Genomic DNA, 18,099 nt, shown 5'->3' on the forward strand with positions numbered 1-18,099 from the left:
ATTAGTGATATGCAAAAAGTAGCCAACTTGATTTTGTCTGTTGGCAGTTTGTCTTGTTCCAGTATTTGAAATCTGATGAGGGTAACAGTAGTCGAGCCTGACGTATCGCATTCCCGTCCAGTTGCTCTGGCAGAGGTGCAACATGATACATCTGTACAGACTGCCATAGTGCAACATTCATCCAGTGTTGAATCAGACGATGATGTGCATGAAGTTCCTGCTGCTGCAGACCCTCCCGGTCTTACTTCCAATGGTGAGTGCAGCGTGGAGACTAGCAGTTTGCACTTGGGGTTGGTTCATGGATAGACCTGTATACAAGTCTTCCATTCCATCCTATTGCTTGTAAAACAATTCGTTTTTTTGTATGCCAAATCGGTATTCTTGTTGATCCATTTATTGTATGATTCTATCTAGATGGGCTATTGGATGATGTTCCAAGGGATATAGAGGTTGTTTATCTTGAATGTGACGGTCGAGTTGAATTGGCATTGAAACCCCTGACAATTATTCTACTTTAGTCAATCGACTTGATTCACTACAGACTTTTGACACTTGAGGGTTTGGATCTGGGTCGGTTTAAGCAAATGACCGTAAGTTGAATATCCAAGATATGGAGTGTTTTTGGAGCTTCATGTTTGTATTTATACTTTTGAATCGAGGTGTTTAGCGACTTTCTGTAAGGCAAAATCTTATTCACAAGATCGAGCATTTGGATGATGTTGCTCAACTGGAAGAAATTGACTTTTATGATAATCGCATTTCTACGGTCTGTAACTTGGATGGATTGACACATCTCAAGTAAGCACATTTGATTTGGTTTATTCCCAAATATGGTATTTAAACTTGTACTGATTTGATTTCAGAGTACTGGACCTGTCATTCAACAAAGTACGCAAAATTCAAGGGATCGAAAGTCTGATCCATTTACATGATCTGTATTTTGTAGCCAACAAGATCACAGTGATTGAGAATTTGGGTCATTTGGTGAACTTGACCAACCTGGAACTGGGTGCGAATCGTATTCGTGCAAGTATATTTTGAATCTGTGTTAGTTTACAGCCTACAGTCTGTCTAACCTGACTCTTTTAAATCACTAGAAACTAGAAAACCTATCTTTATTGGTGAATCTTGAGCAGTTGTGGATAGGCAAGAACAAGATTAGCAAGATTGAAGGTTTGGAGAACCTCAAAAAGCTGCGTTTGATCAGCATCCAAAGCAACCGACTTACACAGATTCAAGGGCTTGAAACACTTGCTAATCTGGAAGAGCTATACCTTAGCCATAATGCGATTGAAAGGATACAGGGACTGGAAGGGAATTTGAAACTGAGCACGTTGGATGTATCCAACAATCGCATTACCCAATTGGAAGGATTAGACCATTTGACTGAATTGGAGGAGTTATGGGTAAGCAATATTTGAAGAGTATGATTTTGTTTTATTCTAAGATCAAGTCTATTAAAAGCGTATACATTATTCAACAGGCAAGCAATAACCAGCTGAATCAATTTCGACAAGTAGAGCAGCAACTCCAAAACAAAACAAAGCTGACGACAGTGTATTTTGAAGGCAATCCTCTTGAGACGGATGCACGTGCAGTTTACAGAAGAAAGATTCGAGTACTGCTTCCTCAGCTCAAGCAGATTGATGCAGTTCTTGTTCGTTAATAAAAGTATGCTTGGTGATGAACAATGAGGGCAGAGGATTGAAATGTTCGTTTTGTATTCACGTAAAATGGATCATTAAAGAATATCGGTTATAATAAACAGCTACACTACTGGGATGTGCGATCACTGTTGTTGAACTGGTGCACAAACGTATCCGATATTAAAGTGCAAGAGTTTGAAATATCAAAACAGCTGAACCCAATATCCGGATTCAAATTCGATGATTGTATAATATACGGTTATACCAGAAAGAGCGGGTGCAAAAAAGATCATTCCAGTTCAAAACTATAGTTTGATTGTATCCTATGATGGACGTTTATTGAAAATGTGTAGTAGAAAGTACAATGAATAGTTGATTATTTATTTCAAAACATGCAGATAGTGTTCGTTTTGCACGAATTGGCGGTGAAACATGTTTGTTTTGGAGTGTTGCCCACAGCAAAAAACAAATTGCGTATCCTCAGGCATGTAAATCGGCAAAATTCGTATAAATACAATGGGCATTGAAGTTCCACCCGAAGCGGAATACTCGCTTGCCAACCACACAGCCCCACCAAATCCTTTGATTGGCCCATCAGATATTTCTGTTTGATTTTGAAGCGCCATTTTCACAATTTAAGCAAATACTCGGGCCGAACTCACAAGTGATCTGTATAGGTGAGTGCCTACTTGAGTCTCGAATTGAACTCCAGCAAATGGATGTTGGGTAGATAGGAAATCAAAGTGATCCCTCACTCTATACACTCTGCATATGATTTCTGCAACACACTGTGTTACCTATTTCAGCTCTGCATGTTGTGAATGCTGTCGAGCTGTTTGATCAGTTTGGAGGGCGGAGGTGTTGGCATGAAGAATAGGAAAGAGAAAAATTAGGAATGCAACGAGCAAAATCAGGCAAACGAAAACGATTGGATGGAGGGATATTTGCAGGGACAAAAGTGTGGGAAACATTTGGATGGCGGAAAGAACAGTGATGGAAGTGGTGATTGGGAGGTGTCTAGCAGTAGGACAGTAGCAGAGACATTTACCAGTACTGTCTCTAGCCTACTGCGTTTGATTATATTGTATGCAGAGGGTATTTCGTTGGGAAGAATCCATTGCTTATTGTGTGCTTAACCTCTTCAACTCACCATTGCATTTCTCTTTACTCGCTAACTACAGCAATCAGACATAGCTGACTAGTACCCAGTACCAACGACGACTATATATTCAATAACAGCTATTCACCATATCTCCATCAACACTCATCAACCAAGACATGACAACCACTGCAGACACTGCCATGGTTGTGGGCCAGCAGCCGCCAGTGCAGCACCAGGGAGACAGCATTGCTCAAAAGCAGTCATTCATGTCTCAGACAGCAGAACATCTTCAACCTCTAGTGCCTGAAGAGCGTTTGCAGGAACAGCCGTTTGTAGCAGAAGGAACGACGGTTCTGCCAGTGACGGTTGAAGCTGCTGCTTTTTCTGCTGTTCCAAAGGAACCCACTGAGCCTATTGCTGCAGGCAACGGCAATGCAGCTGTTCCTATGCTTCTGCCTCCCCAATCATTAGAGACTCTTGGAACAATGAATCAGAAACTGTCAGCGACTGAAGCCTCTTCCATAAACTTGTGAGTGGTTTCTAATCGTTTTGTTTTGATGTGAGGGTTCTGCCATGACTTGTTTGCTGCATTGATCGAGTTGTGCATGCACATGGAGTTGGCTCAATCCTTATTTTTGCCCATTTTCACTCGTCACAAATTGTATTGAATTTCTCTCTACCCGTCGATTTCTTTTGAATTCGCTTGTATTGTCGAGGCCTTGTTGCTGTGTATATCCTACAGCAGCAGCACTCTGGCCTATCTCTCTCTATTCCTGTCTCACCAAGGTGTGACCCTGTGCTTGCTTTCCACTCTATTCCACTGTATCTTGTAAACCTTTGAACTATGCAATGGACAAAATTCAAGTTCCGATTGGTTATATTTCATCACTTGCAGACTTGTGTCTTCAAACTGTCTGGCCTGCCGTTTATCTCTGGCCAATCCAGTATATGTGGTCTAGTTCAATAGTGGTCTTGAACACCTGTTCATTGTCTTGACTTTTACTTGCCAATCTCTTCATACTCTATTGTGCGCAGAATCTGATTTAAAGTGACCGAGTGAATTGTGGATAGATTAAGACTGTCGCTTTACACTTGGTTATTTTCATTTGGTTGGCCATGCATGTGAACATCGGACATGCTGAATTGCAATTTTCCAAATTCGCCTTTTCCATTTTTTTGTTTTGAACCATGTCTTGTTACCATCTCATCCACTTGTCAATGGCATTCTGCATTTTCAAAAACCTGTTTTACTAATTTGTCGTATATTTATATGTTTTTGTTGCTAAAATCATCATACTATACACCATCCGGTTTCAAAGTAGCATGCAAGAGCAAGAAAATAGCTCAATGTTAGGATTTCATACAACTACTGCCCTGCAACCTGTTATGCAGGCATCTGCTCCTTTGCTCGGTGCTGATTATCCAAAGCCTATAATGAACCCATCTTCAACTATACAACCCCATCCCGCTACAAATGGCTTCAATGGTACATATTCCCTGGAATCTGATGCGCTACCAGCTTCTTTTGCTTCATTGGGAGATATCGCCCATACTACACCTGCCACGGATATGAGTTCAACTATGGGAAATCACCACACTCATAACATGCATCACACCCCATCTGCAACTAGTTTTGCCGATGACGCTTCAATGTATGATGGATCGTACAGCCATCAAATGGATAATCAGTCAATGAATGGCCACGACAATGACGATCATGAGCGTCAGGGTTCTGTCGATTTTACATCTCCGTATCAGTCCACGTCTGTTCAATCTAATAATACTGCTATAACTAAATCAGAGTCATTTTTAGATTCCAAATTGCCCTTTTCTGGCGAACACGCAGCTTCAAACATGGCAACAGATTCGTTGTTGCTGTTTAAAGATCAAATCAAATGGTTTTCAGGTTTGACTCGTAACATGAGAAAACGTAAAGACGCTGTTATTTTTCTTGTTCCTGTTGATCCAATTGCTCTTAATATTCCAACCTACTCCACAGTCATTAAACAGCCCATGGATATTTCCACAATTGACAAAAAATTGCAAAACAAGGGATACTCTGATGTTGCTACTATCAAGGCGGATTTTGAACTCATGTTCAACAACTGCTACACATTCAATGGTGCCGACTCTCAGGTATCAGTCATGGCGAAAAACTTGCAGGCTTGGTATCACAAGGAGTTGGAGAAACTTCCGCTTACTTTTCGTCCACCCGTCGATCGTAAACCAAAACCACCTCATCGGGAATCTCTCACTGGTGGTGAAAATCGTCCAAAGAGAGAACAGCATTCTCTTACTCGGGAACAAACACCAAGTGCTAGCAAAAAAAACAAACCTCGCAAGGTGTCTCCAGAACTCAAGTTCTGCTCTTACATTCAGCGCGAACTTTCAAAAAAGCATCATTCTCCATACAATCTACCCTTTCTTGTTCCTGTAGATCCAATTGCCTTGGGCATTCCCCATTATCGGTCCATCATCACTCGACCCATGGACTTGTCAACTATGCGCAAAAAACTTGATAATGGAGATTACGAGCATGCATCCGAGTTTGAGGCGGATATGCGTCTGATGTTGAATAATTGCTACACATTTAATCCACCTGGCACTGATGTATACAATTTGGGTAAAAGGCTTGAAGGTGCTTTTAATAACAAATGGACAGAAAAGGCATCGTTTTTGGCGCAGCATGATGAATCCGCTGCCAAACTCCAAAAAACGAAATCTGCCTTTTCGACTACTCCTCACACATCTTCTCATCGTCCTCACGCATCCTCTATTTACCCCACATCTACACCAACCCCTGCATCAAGGCCAGCAAATCAGGCAATGTCAGCATTTACGCCAACTGCAAAACCACCGACTGCTGCCAAGGCTCCCTTTCAATCGGCTCAGCATGACCAGGCTAAAACGCAAAAACCTTCTAGACACGGAAAACCATTGTCCGCTGCTTATACGCCTGCTTCTGCATCTGCAATAGGCTCTGGTTCAAAATCGCGTTACGATGATACGGATTCATCATCCGAGGAAGATGCTGACACTCAGCACATTGAGATGCTCCAGACCCAATTAAATTTGCTAAACACTCAATTGCAAATGCTCACTGATAAGCGAAATAAGAAACGCAAGCGTAGGAGTCACGGCCATGTGCATGACTCTGCTGAGGTTGCCTCTCCTCCAGAGCCTGTTGCTCAATCTTCTGCAAAGTCACGTTCTCGGACTCGACTCCCTGCACCTAAACCAGATCGAAGACGGTCAATCACGAAACGTGCACGCCCCAATGACAGTGATGATGAAAATGAGCCCGAAGAGATCACATATGAACAGAAGCGGGAACTTAGTGAAAGCATTGATTTACTTCCTCATGAGCGCTTATGCACTGTTCTTGAAATTATCAAAGAGAATGCGCAATTGAATACGACTGGAGAGGAGGAGATTGTACTTGATATTGATTCGTTAGACAAGAGTGTGCTCTGGAAACTGTACAAGTTTGTTCGCAAGCACACGCGGTCAATTTCCAAGCCTGCTACAGAAGTTGCTAAAACTTCGACTGTCGCACCCCCCACTTCTATCACACCCATGAAGCAAGGTATGCACTTTATCTCCAATTTTTTAAACGCTTTATTATGTTGTTGCTAATGAATGTGATTGGCGTGCGTTTTAAATAGGAAATGAGAGCTCAAGCTCATCAGGGTCTGACTCTGATGGTTCTGGTATGCGCAGTCCTGGCAGTGACTATTAATATGGTTGCTGCATTGATTGATATCTGACGAGAATTTGTGAAATGTTTTTCTTGTGGCTATTCTCAAACTCAGATTTTTTTGCGGTTTATCAACTTTTGAAAATCTGCCTTGTTCTTTTTCCGATCCCTGTCTACTTTTGATCGTATCTAAACTTTTCATTTCAACTTCTGATATTGGGGCAATTTCAGGTTTGGTGTAGTGTGTAAATACTTGAATTTGGGACTACTTTGCTTTTATCAGGCGATGCTGCATCGCTCCTGTTCATCTTTACACATTACACTATTCTGTTATCGCCAAACCCTCACATTCTCGATCCACACTGTCATTTCCTACATTTTGCTTTTACTACTATTATGTCTACTTCCACTTTCTATTCTCACACTGCCTTCTCTTCTCCCATTTGCTTTCCTACTTGATCCAGCTATTATACTTTTCTCTGCTGATCTTTAAGACTTGCAATTAACAAAAAGACACCACCCCGATTTTCAGAATTACCATACTTTTTATCAATTTTATCTTTGATGTTGTGTTGGGGTGTATTACTATCCATGAGTGTATTATGAGCTTAGATATAATGCCTACCCAGTTTTTCATCTTTTTCAAATTTACCTTTCCCCTTTACATTCTCATTCTCGAAGCTTCATAACTTTTGTTTTTCAAAAGATCAGGGTGGTGTCTTATGCAAAATCTTATTGGACAGTACTATGAAGCTAGATTTGAGAATGGATGGGATGTGGTATAGTTGGCAAAGCTGATGAAGATTGGGCCGAAAGTTAGACTTGATTGTATATTAGAAAAGTTGAATTTAATTCAAATGACCTAGTGTTGAGAAAGTAGATAGATTGAAAAGAATACTTGAAAACTGTCACTTGACATGGTGTCCATATTCATGTGGTCAAGCCAGACAAACCCAAACAGCCCAGATTGCAATTTTCACGAAGCTCGTTTTGAATTTAGCAGTTTAGATGTGTGGTGATGGCTAACTTGTTGCTTTTGAATATAAATTGGTGGTGGTTTTTTAGATATTTTTTCAGACATTGGAGCAGCAAGTGATGCTGATTTTGAAGCTGCTGGCACCCTAAACACCATTCACCATACTGTGAGTTGCTGATGAATTGTATTTTACCTGTGTAATGCAAGTACTAAATTCTAGCCTACTTTGGTATGTTATGGCTTTACATTTTGATGGGATCTGTACCCTTTAGCGATCGCAATCCATCACACGATCTAGATCAACTTCAGTCTCACATTCCGAGACAGGTGCTTCAGCTCATATCACACCGGAAAAACCCTTAATACACTCATCGGTTTCTTTAGCACCATCACTTGAAAAAAGCGAAGCATCACCAAATAAATCACGGCCGGTGCTGTTGATACGCAACCCATACCTCGCGACGGGTGATGTAGACAATACTACAACACAACCCCCAGAAACTATAGCCAGTAATGCAAGTTCAGTGAATGTTTGTTCTGCGCCTGCAACCTCTGTACCCGTGGCTGCTCGCCCACATACCACCAAAGGATCTAAAGCCGAGTTTCGTGTTGAAAAGGGCGATGTCACTGCTTGGACTGGTGGATCTACCACCACGGGTCAACCAGGTAAATTCTCTCACCGTCCATCATTGACTAAATCCGGTGCATCAGGATTTTTTTCAAAAGGATCAAATTCAAGCCTAAATCGTCGCAGCTCCAGTGTAAGTAAAGGCACAGTCTTTTATTTTATTTTCAAACTATAGTTTGAAATGCTTTTAGAAATTGCAATATGGAGATATAATATTGATTTTATTTGCTGGTGAGATAGTTTATTCATACCGAAGCGCTCCTGGCTTCTACTGTGGTGAAGGAGGATATAACTGGGCAGAATTTCAATGCAAATCCAACTCCACCTGTGCTCCCCCCACGTAAACCTCGTTACGATTCTGTTCTTGACAGTGCTTGGGATCATCATAAATCGTTGCGGAATCCAGAAAAGGAAGCTCAAGAGAGACGCAAGCAGGTCGAGGCGATTGAAAAGGCCGAAAAAGCACGCAAGGATGCTATTTCAGGAAAGGTCAATCCTAAAGAGGCCAGTGTAGATCATAACGGAGAACCAAAACGATCTAATTTAGATGGCGGTGATTTTGGTGAAACTAGGTTTGTAAGCTTTCATTTTTACTATTGGGCATGCACACTAGATAACGGCTTGAAGTTGTGACTATCAGCTATAAATGGCAATTAATTAACAATTTTATTTAAATAATTGATTGTGTTTTTGTATATTTTCGTGTTTTAGTGATGTATCTAAACGCAGATTGCTAAATGAGCAATGGATAATGCAGCAACAATTGGCTGCTGAAATTGCTACTGCTTGTGAACAAGACATTCTTGCTCGTTCTAAATCATATGTAAGATATGTCAATGATCTATAATACAATGCCAAGCATTTTGTATACTGACGGTTTAATTTACTTTGCCTATTTCAATGTAACCTTGGTTATTTCAAGGAAAATGTAAAGCCAATTGATTTACAGGGTCCAGGCGACTCGATGAATGCGTTTTATGCTACCATTGACAACATGGAGTCGATCATGACAGACTCGAAAACCATTCGTGATGTGTTTCGAAAGGAAGCTGTAGATGAAGTTGGGCGTGTAGCTGGACCTTGGGCATTCTATTGCGAATTGTCGAGTAGTGATGAAGATGAGTACGAAGATATTGGATCCAATATTGAAGATTTACGCGATGCAGATATGACGGATGGTGCGAGTGGAGGAGCCGGTGATAGTGCTGAGGAGGTTGAGTCGGATAATCATGAAGTCACCGATATGGATTTGGATTGATTGGGAGTTTTTGAATTTTATTCACCTTGTACCATTACTATTTTTTGCAACAACCTGCTATATATTGCAGACATTTGATATTTTTGGACGAGTACTGTTTTATACAATGGTTTTACTGTTTTAATTAGCTCTCGACTATCTTTTTAAATGCTTTTGGTGGATATGGAGGGGTGAAACTTGGGGTTTCCAACAGTGTTGATCTGTTTTTTATTGTGATTGGTTAGCTTTCAAATTGCAGTTTTAGAAACGAGACTTTTGTCTAGATATTCTGGCAACAATTCTTGATAGCCAACAAACTCATCACGTGATATGAACTGATTTCATCAGTAAATGCGAAAATGTATTTTTATTTGAAATCCAATTCGAATATCAGTCAAGTGCGAAGATGCCCAAATGCCCATTCCATAAAATTGTCAGCTCAACCACTGGAGACAATTTGCTTTTTGTTTCTGGGTCCAAGTTTTTGCTAGTTGATTCAAAGTATGTCAGTCTTGAATGCAATCTACTCGAATATCTGAATTTGAAAATCCAAATGATTACTAATGATCGTTAAATCTATAGCAATGGATCCATTTTGGCAGCTGTAGGAGCTACTGAAAAGGAAGTAACTGATCAGTATCCTGATGCAGAATGGATTTCTCAAAATCTTCTTTTCAATCAGTCCATCAGTGGTATTGGATGGCATCAATCATCCAATACTCTTGCAATCACCAACAATAACAAGGATATGCAGCTATGGCGAAGAATTCCAGGAAAATCATGGAATCTGCTAAATACAAGGTGGGTCTTGACTTTATTGGTCCAATAATCTACAACTGGATTTTCAGAATTGGCTGCCCGATTTGTGATGGTATTTTGAATACAGACTAACACATATTTATACCGCTGTATTGATTACTGAATCTAATGCAATAGACCGATTATCAAGAAAACCCAATGCATTCTGTTCAGTCCATGTGGAGAATATGTGTTTCTTGGAGATAAATTTGGAGATGTGTATCGCAATGCTGTGGAAGATCCCAAAAAGCCAGCAGAGTTGATTCTTGGACATGTTTCAATGCTTACCGACATGGTATGTACAGTAACGATTGGATTGCTGATTAGAATATCCTATTTGAAATGACTAACTGTTTATGAATGCACTTTTATTACCCCCAAATCATTTTTTATATAATAGTCTTGGTCGCAAGATGGAAAGTATATCATCACTGCTGATAGAGATGAAAAGATTAGAGTATCCAAATACCCACACGCATTTGATATTGAGCGATTCTGCCTTGGACACGAACAGTGAGTTTAAAATTGTAGATTGGGCAACTTGTCATGTTTTTGGATTTACAGTGTACTAACACGAGTTTTATTTAATTTGGAATCTAATCAGGTTTATCTCTCGTATATTGGTACTTTCGAATGTTGTAGTTTCTGGTGGTGGTGATCCATTTCTGATTGTCTGGGACTATCTGGCTGGAACTATTTTGCAAAAGCTGACCGTTCTGGATGATAAGGTAAGTCTATTTATAACGCACTTTTAACTTGATTGTTTCTAATTTAAAATAATTAAATATTCAAAAGGTTGACATGAAAAATACTAGTGTTCTAAGTATTGAGTATTGCCATACTTTTAAGCTCATTGCGGTAATTTTTGAACAGTATGTACCACTTTTAGTTGTGATTGAGTTTATCATATCGCGTAGCTGACAACGCTTCAATGTATAACTCATTTAGTCTTAATACTGTGCTTATCATTGATGCATCAAATGAGCGCAAGCTGGTCATTAAGCAGAGTTTAGAAACCATCCACCATCCTGTAGACATTTGCTTTGATCGTAGCGGAAAACTGTGGATGTCGGTTGTTGCTCCAGATAATGAACCTTCTGTTTACATTTCAGAATATATAGATGAAAAGGTAGTAAACTGTGCTTTTATCCGTCAGCATTTGTCTTTTGATTGGTTTAAATTGACTAGATTCTATGTTGTACAACTATGTAGTATACTGCATTGATTTCTACCCACAATCTGCTGAGTAACATCAGAAATTATGTCACAGAAACAGGCAAGTTTTTTGTTTCTAACCATTATTGTGTATCTTAAAGTTGATTAAATGATCATTTCTTGATCAAGACTAACAAGTATTTTGCCACATTTTAAACAAACCGATCACTAGTGGATGAATTGCCGTTAGTCTTTGAATTTCACAAATTACGCAAATGGTCGGGAACTTCAAGCTACCATGATCAAAAGAATGCACAAAAGAAGCAGCGCGATGAAGTGTTTGCTGCTGGAAAGAAACGACAGAATCCCAAAGAGGCATTCAAGCCAAAGAATGGAACAATGAAAGAAAGCGACGATGCCCAGCCACCCAAAAAAAAGACCAAACGAGGTGGAAAGGGAAAACTCGTTTCTGAACAAAAGAATACACTTGACAAGGTGGAAAGTAGTCCAGATCCAGCAGTGGTTTAAAATTCATCAAAAATAAACTTGATTTAGTCCAGTTTTATGTCACGTGTTTCAAGACGTGAACTTGCCTTTGAACAGCCAAACAACTTGACTCTGCACAGTGCATCAACTCATAGGTGAGACCAAGCAATCGTCTGTTCATCTCATGCATCCATCCATCAGTAAACATGCATTGTACCTTGCAATCCATCCATGCGGTTGGATACATTGCAAGCTATTTCAAACAGTCCAAGTCGAGCTGGCTTTTGGGTTGATATTGGTCAATGCATTCAACTCGTTTGCAGTCCGTTTGTTGCTATAGCAGGATCAATACTGGACAATAAAGCTTCATTGAGTCTGCTGTCTCAATGACAAGATTTGGTTTCAGGATTTCCATACTGCTACAATCCAAGCAAGACCATCTTGACATGAGACTTGAATTCCTGAATAGAACGACTTGGATCATTGGTTTCTTTGTAATTGAGTGTATTCTGTAAAAAGCCAATGCTTTTCTAACGTGCTGATTTGGATTCATTGACTTGATCTAGGCAACAGTATCGCCCAGCATGCTTATTTCCAAGGACAATCGTAAAAAGATCTACCAGTATCTCTTCCAAGAGGGTGTTTTGGTTGCCAAGAAGGACTTTAACCTTCCCAAGCACGAAGAGATCGATGTTCCTAACCTCCAGGTTCTCAAGTCTCTTCAGTCTCTTGAATCCCGTGGATATGTCAAGAGCCAGTTCTCTTGGCAATACTACTACTACTCTTTGACCAACGAAGGCATCGAGTATCTCCGTGAATATCTCCATCTTCCTGTTGAAATTGTGCCCCGTACCTTCATCAAGACCACAAAGTCAGTTGGCACTCGCCCATCTCGTCATGGTATGTTTAGTTGGATTCAATTACACCTTTGCTATTCCAAATGGTTTGTATTTTTATAAAATACTCATGCATCTATCTTTTCTACAATATAGACGGTGATCGTCCTCACCGTGAATACACTCCCCGAGGTGATGGTGAGTATCGTCGTCGTGATGATGGCGAGAAGAAAGAAGGTGCTGCCGGTGACTACAAGCCCGAATTCGTAAGTTTGATGCTATTTAGAGATCCCACTACACCATTGTCATTGCGTGTCTGACCTGTTTTGTCTATTGTTGTTGTATAGCGTGGCGGTGTCGGCCGTGGTGCTCGCACTACTGCTCAATAATGTCCGGACAGTGCCTAATTTGATGTTGAAATACAAAAAGTGGTTTACACATCCATTCTATTTATTTAGTGATTGTTTATATTCTGCGCGGTGTGCAGGTGTGAGGACTTGGAATAGTGCTATTTAAGCCTATACTGTGAATAGAAAGAATTCAATCAGATATTTATTGTCAAGCAGTTCAAATAGTTATCGTGCCCAAATTAGGAATCTCTGCAGCTGATGCTACAACAAGCTGTTCCTGCGGTTCAGTGATCGAATCGGTAATGGCTTGAGCGCTGTTCATGTCATGCACTTCATCTGGTGCTAGAGTACTGTCTTGAAGTTGCATGTCCGCCGTGAATTGAAGATTCTGTTGTGATGCACTTTGGGGTTTTTCTGGAAGCATTGGCAGATTGATCTTATCTGCAGAGTGAGGAATAGCCTGTATAGACACTGAAGCTCCATTCCGAATCGCGTCGACTCTCTTATGATAGAGAGATAGAAATTGCTTTTTGTGTGCTGCCAAGGATGCATCTAGCTGTCCAATAGTGTACTTATATTCCCGTACCTGCGCCTGATACATATTGAGTTCAGTATCCATATGTCGGAGTTGTCTGCTTTTATTTTTGAATTGAGTCTCCAGCTCCTCAATCTGTTCCAATGCTTCTGGACCAACTTGCTTCATGAGCATATTTTTCAGATGAAGATAAAGCTCTTCCTGGATCTTGATGAATTCTTTTTTCTCTTTATCTTCCTTGGTTTTAGTAATCAACTTTTTTTGCAATGTGTGAAGAAGCTGAATCATATCAAATGCTTTAGGGTTGCTGCCTTCAAGTTTTCTCCATCTGTGTACATTGATGGGATTTTCAAGTTCTTGCTCTAAAGCCGTAATGCGAGTTTGCTCCTGCGTCAACTCATTTTGCAACTTGACAACAGATTTTCGCATCAGTTTGATACCCGAGGTTTTTTGAGCAAGATTTTCAGAATCATGTCGTAACTCGTGGATCTGGACTTGGAGTGCACGAATTGTACAAAGTTTTTTCTGATAATACATTTCGCCACGCAATAGCTCCAACTGCTTTGTTTTGATTTTATCATAGGCACTTGTTAGCTCGTCGTTACGTCGAATCAGCTGAGAAGAGAGATTATCACGCTCACTAACAAGCACATGAAGAGCGTTTTCCTGTCTTGACCGCTCAACCTCTGCTTCTTTTACAAATAGATTCAATTTAGCTTGCTCAGCTATTTGGCCACGTATGTAAACTTGAGCTAACTCGTTTTGGTTTTTGAGAGTCTTGATTTCATCCCTGATCATGTCCATATCACGTTTGAGTTTGATATGCTCAGTATTCTCTTTGGCCAAAGTAGCATCTTTGGAATTCAAATCATCCTTGTATCCATTAATCTGGAAATTCATAATCTTGAGCTTTCGCTTCATTTCGGCAATTTCACCTTGAGACTCAATCAGATGTTTTGCATGAAGATTTCGCTCACTTTGAACTGCTTCGTAGAGATTCTGTTGATGTTTGTATTTGGCTTCTGATGTTGCCAGCTGTCGTTTGTTTTCAAATATCTTGAATTCCATGTTTTTCAGTTCGCGAAGACCATAAACACATTGCTCTTGCAAGGCAATTGCCTCGGCGACATATTTATCTCGTTCTACCGCAAGTCGCTTAGCTTCTCTATGCAATTCTAATGATTCCTTGCGATACTGTGCAATCTCAAGCTCAATATTGTATCGCTGCTGCTTTTGCAAAACAATCAAATTGGTGATTTTTTGTGTCTCGTTTTGCGTCTTGAGAAACGTGCCAGACAAAATGTCTTTTTCACGAGACAAATCGTCAATATTTTTGCGCATGGATTCCACCTGCCGATGCAGCCGATCAACGGTAACCATAAGCGTATCCGTCTCTGCACGAATCACTTTGCGTTCCAACTCTGCCTGCACTTTTATATGTTCCAACATGCGATTCTTTTTCAGCAACACCTCCTTGATGCGAGTTACTTTTTTAATCTCTGCTCGATGATTAGCTAATTCTCTTTCTTTGATTTTCAAGTCGTTCATGGTAGTTTCGTTTTCGTCCATAATCTGAGATGTTTGGCTCATTTGCTCATCGTAATCTTGCTGAAGCTTTACTGTCCGGGTTCCAAGAGATTCCTGATCACGTAGCAGTTTTTCAATTTGTTGCCGCTGCTGTTTGATATGTCCTTCAATTACAACCATGTCTTCAGTTGCACGATTGACAGCATCCTGCTTTCCCTGGACTTCCTGTGATTTTACCGTGACAATCGTCCGAAGCTCTCGCAATTCTCTCTCTAATCTTTCTTTTCCACGTAGCTCGTTGTCGATTTCTAGTTTTTTGCTCGAGTTCTTGTCCTTGAGAATAAATATTTCCTTTTCAAAATCACGCTTGAGATTCTCTGCCATTTTGATTTCCTCGGAGATTTCAGTCAGTCCGTTACGTAGCATGACAATACGATTCAATTCAAGCTCAAGATCTTTGGTCATTTGCTCCTTGGATGCAATGAGTTCATTAATGGTTCGTTCTTGTATAGCACTCAATCCGACGCCTTGCTTGATAGTAGCAGTCAAACTGATAATATCGTTTTTGATTTGTCTTTGATCATTTTTGGCTACTTCCTCTCGATGCAAACTCTGTTCAAACATCTGCTCAGCTCTTTTTATCTGTACCTTTAATGTTTTCAGTGTTTGTTGATCATGGTCCAACGTTTTGACACCATCCACTTGCAATTGGTCATTATTTAAACACTCGCGCTGCACGGCAATAAACTGGTCTCCAAGCTCATAAGCATGACTTTTTGAATGAGACAAGGCCACAAACACTTTTTTGTATTCAGATAAAAAACGAAAGAAAATATCGGCGTTTGGATCGGCTTCTGCATGAATAGCGTGAAATTCTGCTTCCATCTGAGCAAACTCTTGCTCGTATGCATTTTTTTCATTGGTAAACACAACAAGGATATTGTCTATACGACCTGACTCTTGAGTTGTAGTTGGCACAGTAGTGCCGAGTGTGGGATTTGCATCGTGTTTTGGTGACGAGATAGATTCAGCAGATGCTGGCGATGCTGCTATGGGCATTATCTCGCTTGAATAAACTTCTTCGACCGTATATTCAGCATTTTTGGATGTATTCGGCTTTACTGATACCTTGGATGCATCAGTGTCTTGTTTATTTTCAAATGGATAAAGGTTGGGCAGTGGTGAATCAGTCGCGCTATTTGAGGACTTTTGACGTTGCTGCAATGGTTGGGATGTTGTGTCTTGGAGTTTTGGTAAAGTGCTTTCATTAAAAGACCTTTGACGAGACTGTGCTGCTGATGGTTGTTTGTAAGCGTCAGATCCGCTCTCTTTTATACTCTCATGTGGGGTGTTGCCTTTACTGTTGCTGGTAGACAAATCGCCATCTGATGGAGGGTCCATGCCAAAAGTTTACTCGAGTAAACTGAAACTTTGTAGACTGAAAAATAAACTTTCAAGTTTGAAGTCCATCTCCAGCATTTACAGACATGTACGTATTCTGCATTATAACAGCAGTCAATCGATTCTCTCTAAACACAATTGGAATATTAATCAATTGAGAATATAGTTTACCTGTAAAATGACTATTTTTTCACCAATTCGATAGATGATCAAATCCTGCCAATCCAGAATTTTATCTGCTGCTTGATATGAATTCACAGAAACCTGCATTTTGACGAATTTTCAAGTTCAATTTTTTCAACCAAAATAGCTCAGACATGGCTGGTAAGACTAGCTCTAAATGTGTTTCTCCATTTGGTATATACAAGATGAAAGCATTTGGACTAATTCTTATTACTATATTTTGCAGACCATCTTGCCTCTATTTACGGAACTGAAAAGGACAAGTATGTCTTGACAATTGATACATAGCTCCACAATCTGATTTGCCATTTCGATTGTTTTTAGTATATGCTCGACCAAAGCAGCTGTCTATATATCTACCTAGGAGTTGCATTATACTTTGATGGTATAACTACAGTAGAATTTGATTGTTCTGCCTCATCAACAGCTGCAGCCATCAGCACTTTTCAAATTCGATTTTTGGACAATTATCCTTTAATGATGAATATTTCTAGAATCACTAATATGTAGCCTATGTCTATTGTCATGTGTGCCTGTAGAGTCAACTGTAGTTTCTATTTCAAGATTGGTGCTTGCAGACATGGAGATAGATGCTCCCGAAAGCATGTTAAACCCAACTTTTCCCAAACACTCTTGATTCCAAACTTGTATTTAAACCCAGCCCATAACCCAGGATGCACAATGACTCCTGATGAGATCCAAGAAAACTTTGACTTGCTGTTTGAAGACTTGTTTATGGAGCTTGCTAAATATGGCGAATTGGAGGACATGAATATTTGCGACAATGTTGGCGATCACTTGATTGGAAGTATGTATTGGCATTAAACTATGCTGGACTTGCTCAATGCCTACTTGATTTATAGTTATTTCATTTTATACTTTGATGACTTATTTTTAATATCCATTTTTGAATGGGCCAATTCCGATTGCTATAGATGTCTACGCTAGATTCAAGTATGAAGAAGATGCAGGCAATGCAGTCGAGTCTTTGAATAACAGATTCTATGCTGGACGTCCGCTTTATGCAGAGCTATCACCTGTGACTGATTTCGGTGAAGGTGTGGATATTTAATTGATCGATGGATGTTATACTACTTTTGTTTTGTGCATCTATTGACACTGCCTTGCATTGTTTTTGTCATGCCATTTGCTATTTAATCCAATTTAGCTTGCTGTCGACAATACGAACTCGGTGAATGCACTCGTGGAGGGTTCTGCAACTTTATGCATATTAAGAAACCATCCAAAGCCATGATCAAGGACATGTACAAGGCACAGAGATTGTCCATCAAAATTCTGAAGCCTCGTGGAGATGAAGATGATGGACGATCTCGATCTCACTCACGAGAACGCTATCGTGATCGACCTCGGGAAGGCCGTGAGAGAGATGGCTATCGCGAAAGAGGTGGCCGTGAAAGGGATGATCGTCGTTACAGAGATTATGACACTCGATGAATAAATAGTTTGGATGTGATAATTTTAGTCATTATTTACAAATAATTGTCAAATCTATCAAAACAGTCGACTCAAAAGATGGTGCAT

The 18,099-nt window shown here is 40.1% G+C and overlaps 7 protein-coding genes across 7 annotated transcripts; 6 read left to right on the top strand and 1 right to left on the bottom strand.

Moving 5' to 3' along the window:
• Nucleotides 1–74: 74 nt before the first annotated feature.
• On the top strand, nucleotides 75–1,686 carry BATDEDRAFT_88063 (uncharacterized protein; the record flags this gene model as incomplete). Its single annotated transcript, XM_006678610.1, has 7 exons — nucleotides 75–253; nucleotides 415–449; nucleotides 519–590; nucleotides 668–798; nucleotides 864–1,026; nucleotides 1,098–1,406; nucleotides 1,484–1,686. The coding sequence occupies 7 exons, from the start codon at nucleotides 76–78 to the stop codon at nucleotides 1,664–1,666; spliced, it is 1,071 nt and encodes a 356-aa protein (XP_006678673.1). The 3' UTR covers nucleotides 1,667–1,686.
• A 526-nt stretch (nucleotides 1,687–2,212) lies between these two features.
• BATDEDRAFT_88064 (uncharacterized protein) lies at nucleotides 2,213–6,981 on the top strand. The gene is made up of 4 exons (XM_006678611.1): nucleotides 2,213–2,323; nucleotides 2,828–3,277; nucleotides 4,068–6,334; nucleotides 6,414–6,981. The coding sequence occupies exons 2-4, from the start codon at nucleotides 2,925–2,927 to the stop codon at nucleotides 6,485–6,487; spliced, it is 2,694 nt and encodes an 897-aa protein (XP_006678674.1). The 5' UTR covers nucleotides 2,213–2,323; nucleotides 2,828–2,924; the 3' UTR covers nucleotides 6,488–6,981.
• Nucleotides 6,982–7,453: 472 nt separating this feature from the next.
• Nucleotides 7,454–9,433, top strand: BATDEDRAFT_88065 (uncharacterized protein; the record flags this gene model as incomplete). Its single annotated transcript, XM_006678612.1, has 6 exons — nucleotides 7,454–7,460; nucleotides 7,523–7,587; nucleotides 7,694–8,182; nucleotides 8,290–8,621; nucleotides 8,761–8,872; nucleotides 8,972–9,433. The coding sequence occupies 6 exons, from the start codon at nucleotides 7,454–7,456 to the stop codon at nucleotides 9,305–9,307; spliced, it is 1,341 nt and encodes a 446-aa protein (XP_006678675.1). The 3' UTR covers nucleotides 9,308–9,433.
• Nucleotides 9,434–9,692: 259 nt separating this feature from the next.
• BATDEDRAFT_24600 (uncharacterized protein) lies at nucleotides 9,693–11,767 on the top strand (the record flags this gene model as incomplete). The annotated part of the gene is made up of 9 exons (XM_006678435.1): nucleotides 9,693–9,787; nucleotides 9,869–10,087; nucleotides 10,223–10,379; nucleotides 10,485–10,597; nucleotides 10,689–10,812; nucleotides 10,880–10,956; nucleotides 11,033–11,213; nucleotides 11,297–11,330; nucleotides 11,472–11,767. The coding sequence occupies 9 exons, from the start codon at nucleotides 9,693–9,695 to the stop codon at nucleotides 11,765–11,767; spliced, it is 1,296 nt and encodes a 431-aa protein (XP_006678498.1).
• A 542-nt stretch (nucleotides 11,768–12,309) lies between these two features.
• On the top strand, nucleotides 12,310–12,684 carry BATDEDRAFT_11195 (uncharacterized protein; the record flags this gene model as incomplete). Its single annotated transcript, XM_006678293.1, has 1 exon — nucleotides 12,310–12,684. The coding sequence occupies one exon, from the start codon at nucleotides 12,310–12,312 to the stop codon at nucleotides 12,682–12,684; it is 375 nt and encodes a 124-aa protein (XP_006678356.1).
• A 444-nt stretch (nucleotides 12,685–13,128) lies between these two features.
• Nucleotides 13,129–16,374, bottom strand: BATDEDRAFT_24602 (uncharacterized protein; the record flags this gene model as incomplete). Its single annotated transcript, XM_006678436.1, has 2 exons — nucleotides 13,129–13,774; nucleotides 15,659–16,374. The coding sequence occupies 2 exons, from the start codon at nucleotides 16,372–16,374 to the stop codon at nucleotides 13,129–13,131; spliced, it is 1,362 nt and encodes a 453-aa protein (XP_006678499.1).
• A 402-nt stretch (nucleotides 16,375–16,776) lies between these two features.
• On the top strand, nucleotides 16,777–18,012 carry BATDEDRAFT_11284 (uncharacterized protein; the record flags this gene model as incomplete). The annotated part of the gene is made up of 4 exons (XM_006678304.1): nucleotides 16,777–16,820; nucleotides 17,097–17,365; nucleotides 17,493–17,615; nucleotides 17,726–18,012. Coding segments are annotated over 4 exons (723 nt in total), but the record flags the coding sequence as incomplete, so codon positions are not given.
• Nucleotides 18,013–18,099: the final 87 nt, after the last annotated feature.

Source organism: Batrachochytrium dendrobatidis (assembly GCF_000203795.2).
Source record: "Batrachochytrium dendrobatidis JAM81 unplaced genomic scaffold BATDEscaffold_5, whole genome shotgun sequence".
Taxonomy (NCBI): Eukaryota; Fungi; Chytridiomycota; class Chytridiomycetes; order Rhizophydiales; genus Batrachochytrium; species Batrachochytrium dendrobatidis.